This window comes from Nelumbo lutea, chromosome 5 (assembly GCF_056320005.1).
Source record: "Nelumbo lutea isolate HS-2025 chromosome 5, American lotus-T2T, whole genome shotgun sequence".
Classification (NCBI taxonomy): Eukaryota; Viridiplantae; Streptophyta; class Magnoliopsida; order Proteales; family Nelumbonaceae; genus Nelumbo; species Nelumbo lutea.
Window position 1 is genome coordinate 80,405,098 of NC_142688.1, and position 9,624 is coordinate 80,414,721.

The 9,624-nt window shown below is 36.6% G+C and overlaps 1 protein-coding gene across 2 annotated transcripts in view; it reads left to right on the forward strand.

Moving 5' to 3' along the window:
• Positions 1 to 8,072, forward strand: part of HEN2 (RNA helicase, ATP-dependent, SK12/DOB1 protein) — a 41,372-nt gene extending 33,300 nt beyond the window's left edge. For both annotated transcript variants that reach the window (XM_088947562.1, XM_088947563.1), the window contains 12 exons: positions 63 to 230; positions 331 to 402; positions 496 to 612; positions 3,927 to 4,151; positions 4,301 to 4,459; positions 4,630 to 4,719; positions 4,881 to 4,973; positions 5,582 to 5,735; positions 5,847 to 5,995; positions 6,069 to 6,164; positions 7,153 to 7,245; positions 7,715 to 8,072. In XM_088947562.1, coding sequence (XP_088803688.1) covers positions 63 to 230; positions 331 to 402; positions 496 to 612; positions 3,927 to 4,151; positions 4,301 to 4,459; positions 4,630 to 4,719; positions 4,881 to 4,973; positions 5,582 to 5,735; positions 5,847 to 5,995; positions 6,069 to 6,164; positions 7,153 to 7,245; positions 7,715 to 7,825 — 1,527 coding nt within the window. In that variant the 3' untranslated portion in view covers positions 7,826 to 8,072. The remainder of the gene's footprint in view (positions 1 to 62; positions 231 to 330; positions 403 to 495; positions 613 to 3,926; positions 4,152 to 4,300; positions 4,460 to 4,629; positions 4,720 to 4,880; positions 4,974 to 5,581; positions 5,736 to 5,846; positions 5,996 to 6,068; positions 6,165 to 7,152; positions 7,246 to 7,714) is intronic.
• Positions 8,073 to 9,624: the final 1,552 nt, after the last annotated feature.

The following is a 9,624-nucleotide window of genomic DNA, read 5'->3' on the forward strand; positions in this document are numbered from 1 at the left end:
TTTTTACTAAGACTAGTGGCATGGTTTACTCATCCAGTTGACCTGCTTTATTTTTTATTCAGATGGAAATGAATACTCTAAAGGATATGGTTTTGGGGAAACCAGCTCCATTGGTCAGCACTTTCAGACTAAGTTATTATTCAATCTTGAATTTAATGAGCCGTGCTGAAGGCCAATTTACTGCTGAGCATGTTATCAAGAATTCTTTTCACCAATTTCAGTATGAGAAGGTTTGAACTCCTTGTTCATTTATAACCGTAAATCTTTATTTACATGTCTCTGGTAATGCTTAATTATGATTTACTTATTATTTTTTTATTCACTGTTCAGGCTTTACCTGATGTTGGGCAAAGGGTTTCAAAGCTGGAAGAGGAAGCTGCTATGCTTGATGCCTCAGGGGAGGTGTTTTTTTGTCCCTATATCATTGTTGGATGCATCTGTGGTGTTTAAGTTGCATATTTGATTTAATTATCATTTTTTTTCCCAAATTGACAGGCTGAAGTTGTTGAGTATCATAAGATAAGGCTTGAGATAGCTCAACTTGAGATGAAGATGATGTCTGAAATAACCAGACCCGAAAGAATTCTTTATTTTCTTCTTCCTGGTAGGCTGGTATGTGTTGTTCATGTTCGTTTTACTGGAATTATATTAAGCACAACTTTCTTTCTTCATTTAATATCGATGGTATAATTGTCTAAAACACCAAAGGTGTGGCTTCAGTCTTACATTCATACTTTTTTTCCTTTTTTAACAAATAAATAGCCAAATAAGATATAATTATCAAGGGCCATTAGCCAATGATGGTCCCAGCTATCTAGAGTCTTTGGAAAGGTGTGCTGGGTAACATCGAGCATTTTCTTGCACAAAGTCTCGCAGACTTGAACTTGCATTCTTATGTTTGTGGACCTGAAATTTTACTATTAAAGCAAGCAATGGCCTGTGTAGGATGTAACATTTTTCTATTCTATTATTTTTTCATTCTCTTATATAATGTTTATTTTTGATCGGCAACCACGGAAAAAGAATTCCATTAATGATTAAAAGATATAGATACAACAAGAAGTTATGAGCAACTAGCAAGCCTGATACAAGGCAAGCCACCCAACCCTTATGATAAATGTGCCCATTACGTACGCTGTCTTTGAACCCCTTGCGTAGCTAAACTAGCAGCCAAACTGTTAGCAGATATTCTAACCCAATGTACTTGTAGGTTCATGTCTGTTGACAGCCACTTAAAGTGCTTGAATTCTTTCCTAACTTGCCAAGTTACATTACATCCTTGCCTTTTTCCAACCACTCCACAACTATATCCGAATCCTCTTCAATAACCAAGTCACACTCTCACTTTTTTCCACTTTTTTTAACAAAAGTGGGTGACATTAAAATCTCTTGCCATGCACCAGGCCCCTTCACAAACCCTACTAGCACTGTACAATTCCACCCAAAGATTTTCCCTATTTTGTAAGAAGTTGGGCGAAACACATTGGCCATTCACTCAAATCCATCATCTCTTTAAATTTCACTGTGACAGTAACCCCGCCAATTGCTCCACGTATTCCATCTATGAATCCTACCAAGCCACTAAGGTTCCACCTGAGGATCCTACTAAAGGTAAATAGACCCATTGCTTGTTCCTAGTGCCCCAAATACTTCTCATTCACACACTATTAACTTGTTCTGTTTTTGTCTCTTTCCAAAGTATCATGGAAGGTTTGATTCTCCTAAAGAAATCCTTCACCATTCTTCTTTTCCCTGCACTCCCTAGTCCTCTAACACTCCAGCTCACCATCTTCGTTGATTCGAACTCAGCCCTTGTTATCCACCTTTTTGTAACCTCGCCTTCTCTCTTCTCCGAGTAAAAGTTTTTTCTACCTTAATCTTGGTTTGAAATGTCCCTAATTTCCCTAATATTTCCATGACATATATCCATTTCCATGGATAGCAGCACAAAATTTTATTGGAATCGACATTTCGCCAATGAAAACTACCAACACTATGTGGAGTGCAAGAGATAGTTTCCACGACATACTTCCATTTCCACTTCCATGGGTAACAACGTGAAATTTTACTGGACTTGACATGTTCCCCATTGAACACTACCAATACTATGTGGGGTACAGGAGATAGTATTATAACATAATTTGGTAACAGTATTGTAGGTATGTGAAATAGCAAGTTATTGTCCACCTAACTTATATGATTACCACTTTGAGCTAACTCAATATTCATTTCAAATATAAAGTTAAATATTAGTTTTTGTTTGTGTAATAGATTATTTGGTTAATTTATTACAACCATTTAAATTTTCTATGAGTTCAAATTTTGCTTTAACTCATTCTATCATGAAGCTCTGAATCTTAAGGTTTATAGGGAAACTTTAGAATATATTCTTTTATCTATAACCTTAGTTTCTTAGCTTTGTTTAATAATTTAGAATAAGATAATGATTTAAAAAGGTGTGCCTACGCTTCTTTTATCATTTCATAAAATAACATTCTATATTTTGCACATTTTACAATGTTTCCACCATATCTATAATTGTTACAATATTTCCGTACGATATTTCCGACATTTCCGACATGTTTCTTTTATTTGGATGACTGACATTTCCACCGACATCGGCATTTCAAACCTTGACCCTAATACCAGAAGTATCTCTACTTCCGATCTCCTTTTTCTAGATTTACCCACCTTCTCCACCTCTTGTTCAATAAGTTGAATTCCCAAAGCCTTTGTAATCTCCTCCTTTTCCTTTGTAACCACCCCTATTAATTACGAAGACTCCTCTCCACTCTTTTCCCCTCTAAATATTCTACCATCAGCTTCCAAATACCCTCCCCCAATTCCCTAACCACCCTATCAGCTCCCCCTTCTTGCCTCTGACTCTTCATCACCCTTTTTCTCCAAGCACTATGGCATCTGGTAATCTATTCAAATTATTGAGTTCACTTCCCAAAATTTATCATTAGTTTCAAAACAAGCTGAAGTAACAGGAGGCACAAGATGAGGAAGACTCATACGAGGTTGGTTGGACGGTACCAATGTTGTTAAAATCTTACGATTTACGATATGATTCATGATATGTATTATACTTCGGCCTGCCATTGAGTTCTGTTAGTCTGGTAACAGTCAAGAAGAGAGGAGAAGAAAGAAGGAAGAAAGAGAGAGAAAGGAGAAGAAAAGAAGAAAAGTCTGGTTCGAATGAGAGAAAAATTACCTCTCCCATTTGGCCAGATATAATGAAAAAGACACATGAGCCCCTACTTAAGTGAGGGGCACTAGTTCTAACATAATATTACACATCAGCAACCTCAACATAAGTATAAAGACAGAAATACCCCTACATACTTGACACTAACAATATAAATCATGAATCCCCAGGGTTTCAATTCAAGTCTTATTTTTTAATCCTTTTCTGCAAAAATCTTACAATTTGATTCATAAATCATGCGGTTTATACAATTCATGCGATTCATTATGATTAAAATCAATTCAATTAAAAATTAGTTCTCTACTTTGTCATTTTGTTTTGTTTATATTTAGTTTTGTCAAGGGTGACTTGTTTTAAAGACCTTACTAGAAACTGATTTATTTATGTTATTTAAGATTATATATTGAGTTTATTTTCTATCATGTGTTGGATAAAGAGCCATTTGTATGTGTGGATTATTTGATTTTCAAGTCAAACTCAATTATATCATCTTAGACTTCCATTGTATAAGTGGTAAATTCAATTGTTTTAGGTACATATATGGCAGATATGACTTAAAATAACACTTTTCTATATATATTTAGTCTTTTGGCATACCTATATCTAATTTTTGAGAAGTTTGTAAAAAATAGAAATAATCTTATTGAGTCTATTTAAGTTTAATCTCTTTCTTTTGTAATTTCTAAGCACTGCAGAAATGCTTTGAATTTTACAGGTCAAAGTACATGAAGGTGGAACTGATTGGGGTTGGGGAGTGGTGGTCAATGTGTTGAAGAAACCCTCTGCAGCTTTGAACAAATTGCCTTCAGCATTGGCAGCTTCACGAGGCGGTGGCTACATAGTGGATACTTTGCTTCATTGCTCTCCTGGTTCAAGTGATAATGGTTCTCGACCCAAGCCATGCCCTCCTCATCCTGGAGAAAAGGGGGAAATGCATGTGGTGAGTTGAAGCTCATGTGGAGCAATAATTTTATCAAGGGTCAGTTCATTATTCATTGTTCTTATTGGCTAGGTTGCGATGCCTTGAGATTTAAGAAGTTGGATTTTATGGGAACGTAACAATGGTATCTACTGTTTTCATTTTCATAGGTCCCAGTTCAGTTGCCTCTCATTTCTGCTCTCAGCAAAATCAGATTATCTATTCCTTCTGATCTTCGACCATTGGAAGCAAGGCAGAGTATATTGCTTGCAGTACAGGAGCTGGGGACACGTTTTCCTAATGGTCTCCCAAAACTCAATCCTGTCAAGGTAGACTAACATTGGTGTTGGTTTCCCTGAGGCTTGCTCTTTTTCCTGGTTTAGGAACTTCTCTTTTTATTTGTCATTTTTCTCAGTTAAAGAACTATTCTTCTCATTGTGTTTGCATGCAACTTTTGGTTCTTTACCCGTGCATCTCAACTTCTCTACTGTTTTGGCAGGATATGGGGATTGAGGAACCAGAATTTGTTGATTTAGTTAGTCAAATTGAGGAACTTGAGAGGAAATTATTTTCTCACCCACTACATAAGGTTCGTATCATCAGGTGTATTTATCAATTTCCATGTCCACTAAAAGAAAGTCAAAAAAAAAAAAACGGAACATTTAATGCTACCATAACTTCAGTTTCTTGAATTAGTAGTTTTGCTAAAATATCATAGTCATCCTATTTGGTCTATTCTATATTCTGCAGTGCCAAGACGAGCAACAAATCAAGTCCTTCCAAAGAAAAGCAGAGGTGAATCATGAAATTCAACAGCTTAAAGCGAAGATGCGTGACTCCCAGGTTTTTTTTTTTTTAATTTTATTTTGTCTCTTTTATTTTGTCTTCTTTTTGGCTAGTCTTCATATCTTTTTCTCAACATGGCATGTTGGTCTTTGTCATGAGATGAAGTGTATGGCACTACTACAAAAATCTGAAATAGATATGCCATCAAGTTGTCATTATCCAGCCAGGTACCTAAATACAAGGTTTCCAGCTGGGCAAAATTTCAAAATACCCTAGTAGTTAGATAATTTGGCATTATATAAAATGTAGAGGGGAATACATTTTCTGATGTATGGAAGGTTAAAACCTTTGAACTTGCAGCATGCATCTAATAGCTTTGGACCCACCAGCCAAAGGAGGTCTTGTAGGGTTAAGAAAATGGTCTAATAGTGCTCCCTGGTTATGGACTTATCTGCATGTGGGCAGGAAGCAGTTTCTTATCCTGCTTTCCTTAAACTGAGTTTTTTAAAATGGGCCATTGCCCAATGCTGATCCTAGGTGGTCTTTGAGAGTGTTCCTGAATATAATAATGAGATAAATATAAGCAATGTTTTAAGTGGATTTAATTACTTAATTGCAATTCATTTGCTTTCTTGAGATCTAATTTGTATACATCAATTTTGCAGCTTCAAAAATTCCGGGATGAACTCAAAAATCGTGCACGGGTTCTGAAGAAGCTTGGGCATATTGATGCTGATGGTGTTGTCCAATTAAAGGGACGAGCTGCTTGCTTGATAGATACAGGAGATGAACTCCTTGTTACTGAATTGATGTTCAATGGTGAGTTTCTGATCCATTTTCTGTCATCCTGTATGCTATGTAGCATATTTTTTTCCCTTTTCTCCAATGGAGTTATTTACTTGTTCAAGTTCTGAATGAGTTGTTGATTAGGTACATTCAATGATCTTGATCATCACCAAGTAGCAGCTCTTGCAAGCTGCTTTATTCCAGGCGATAGATCAAATGAACAAATACATTTGAGAACTGAACTTGCGAAGCCATTGCAACAACTCCAAGAAAGTGCAAGAAGAATTGCAGAGGTATGTTATCATTTCACATGGTTCTTTTTTCCAATCTGTTCTTGAATGTGTTAAAGTACCCTTGTGTTTGCAGATCCAACGAGAATGCAAATTGGAGGTAAATGTTGATGAGTATGTGGAATCAACAGTAAGACCGTACTTGATGGATGTGATATACTGTTGGTCAAAGGTTAGCAGTATTCTTTGGGCTACCTTATAATTGAAATTCAGGATAGAATGTGCTTAATTGCTTAGCTCAAAGGGGACGTAACATCTCATGCCTCCTTTTAGGCTGATTGTACATTTTTCCATTCTATGCTTAATAACATACATTTATAAAAAAAGGTTAGCAGTATATTCTTTGAACCGTCAATTAAAATTCAAATGTAAAATAGTATCTTCTTGCGAAGGATAAAATAATGTTAAATTGTAGCAATTTGTGTGTTTTTTTTTTTAAATTGTCTGTGTTGCAAGTTAGTTTATGTGCTTACTTGGAGATGTACTCATTGTTTTAAAAATCCAAGGAACAAAAAGTGTAATTGATCAAAATAAAAAGTGTAAGGGGGAATTATGTGCCTGAGGTGTGAGGTGCAAGGAAGGCATATGTACCATTTCGAATCAAGGCACAAAAATGCAAAAAAGGCAAAAAATTCAAAAAAATTAAAATATATTAAGCATAATTTTAATAAAGTATAAACTTAAATTTTAATATAAATAGTTTAATTATCTAATATTAAAATATATAAACATGACATGTAAAACATATTTAAAATGAAAATTTAAAAATATAATCAAGCATAACATATAAAACATATTCAAACATGTAAAACTCAGAATCTCTTAAAATTTTTATAAGCTCAATTGTCTTTTAAAATTATCTTTTATTAGAATGAATGAACGAGCAACATTGGCAAATATGGGGTTTTCAGACTTTTTTGAGTTTTGCCTCAAGGGGCTTGGTTGGGGGTAAGGGCAGAGTCCCCAACCCAGCTGCTAGACATAAAAGAACAGAAAAAATGCATAAATATCAGCCCAGGCAGCAAGCGCACACCTTTTGAAAGTGCTGCACCCGGGGATAAATGAGACATATATTAAAATGCCTTGCTTGTAAGGTGCGATCTTTTAAATCATTATTGGTGTTGGTATTTATCCGCCTTCCCCCTCTCGTCCCATTGCAGGGAGCAACTTTTGCGGAGATCATAGATATGACTGATATCTTTGAAGGGAGTATCATACGCCTTGCCCGACGACTTGATGAATTTCTAAATCAGGTAGGATTAAAAAGCGAAAGCTTGGTAAGTTCATTTTTGTGGGACTCCTTCAATAATATTTGTGCCATATGTGGAATTTTGATCTTTGGAAGCTGAATTATGCATATACCGAAGTGTCAAGGAAGCCTTAAATCAGAGGACAAGACCATATCTGTATCTTCCCATGTATTGGAACAAATACCATCTGTATCTCCCCGTCTTGTGTAGCCTGTTCTTCCTTTCCACCTAACAAAAACAACTATTTAGGTATTTACATTTTAGACATTTTGTTCGGGTCTTGTAAAGGCTTAGCACTGCTCATTTGCATCTTATTTAATTTTACAGATTGAGCTTTCACTTTTGGCTGAATAGCTTAATTTACTTAGAATCCATGGGCCACCAATTAGTCAATTATTTAATAGTCTTCACATGTCAAAATTTTCCTTGGCAATGGATTTATGCCATATAGTAATTGTTCGTTGTCTTTCAGTTGCGTGCTGCTGCACAAGCCGTTGGAGAAGTTGATTTGGAGAATAAGTTTGCTGCTTCCAGTGAGAGTCTTCGGCGTGGCATCATGTTTGCGAATTCACTTTATCTCTGAGATGGCTATCTGCATGCTCTTGTCTGGTCTATTTCGAGTTTCATCATTCAATGGAAAGAGTATGTTTTACGCAAGTAAATATTTGGCTTGAATTGGTGGTACGTCAGTTGAATTAAGGTATGTAGCTCATATTTGCTTGCATGCTGCCCCGTTCCCGTCATTGCTGTATCCATTTATTTTCTTTTTCATCGTCATTGTATACATACAATTTAGAAATTATCAAAAAAAAGAAAAATTCTAGAGGCAATTAAATGTGAGATAGGTTTAGCTGAATGCAATAGCTGCCAAGAAGGCTGTGCAACCAATAATAACACGCGGGGCCTACAACCATATTGTGGACCCGTATAATTTCACTGACGTGGGGTGTTATCATGTGGTTGTTACACAGCTAATGCGTTCAGTTAATCTGAATTCATCAAATGTTTTCATGCATATGGAATTATCATTCATTTTTTACACTGGGTATTTTGGTGTTTTTTTTTTTCGGTATTTTGGCTTATTGGCAGCTAAGATTTCCTATTGTAATTTGGTGCAACAATTTTTTCGGATTCAGAAATTCAGAGTGATCTAGTTAATTGCTTTCAAGCGCTGAAAGAAGGATCAAAAACCTTTATTCTATCTCGTCGGTATACGAGTCTCTCGTTTGTACAATTCTTTTTCGATTGTATTTAGTTTTTTTTTATTTTTTATTTTTTGTTTATCAAAGATAAGCATTACTGAAGACTGAGCTAGCCAACTGTGCTAAAGCATGTGCTGGTCTAGTGAGAGTACTTGGCTTATATATAAAATAAATTCTACATGAAGAAAAGATCTTGATAGATCCCTAATACAATCAACATGCCTATACAATAACTATTTTTGTCCATCCCCTATCCACTGCCAAAAGAATGCCTTAAGGAGATGGTTTGAAGCTGTCTCCAAAGTCCAAAGAGACCGCCTTTCCCAAGATTCCACTTGCAGCCAAAATAAACTGATTGGAAATGGAAAAAGTACTGATACCATAAATGTTCCTATACCACCTTTAGACTCCTCCATATCACGGTATCTTATTGATAGAAACATGCCATGCAAGTACTTTGAATATTTGTATTGCCAACTGAATCCCCTATATCGATTGACTCCATAGCTGCAGAGGGGCGGGGATTGTATCCAAGATGCGATGTTACAAGTATATGGGTCATTAAAGGATAACTTGAAGGAGTTACAAGGAGAATTTCGCAATGATCGGGGCATCGTGGAAAAATGTCATTGAAGGGGGTTTTTATAGTTCAGTCCACCTCAGAAATCTGACTTCCACCGTACGGGGGTGGGGGGGGGGGCTAAGTAGGATTAGGAGGGACTGTAATTGCAGATTTCTGAGGTGGATTGCAGTCCACTTATCCCTTGAACAAATGGTTGTTTTGGTATAACTGCATAGGTGATGAGGTGGATGAGTGGATCTCCCATCAGAATTGAAAAAACGTGAGTTTTTCAAGCCTGATGCAGGCATGGGAACGTGTGCTTATGCACATTATGCGCCTGCGCACGTAAGGAGCGAATGGGCGACCCCTCGTGCGGCTGTAGGCCAGGAGTGCGTGACGTACTGGAGCATACATGGCACGTATAATGTACTTGTGGGTACGAGGGGTTGCTCTACCACAAGGTATTATTAAGCTTGTGGGTACGAAGGGAGGGGTTGTTCTACCCCCTAAGGGGTTCTACCACAAGCTGTATTAATATCACATGACATCTTGCCTGCTTTGTCGCTTGAGCACTCAAGCTCCAAAGGCAGTCAGTCTAATATTGTAACTTTCAGGGGT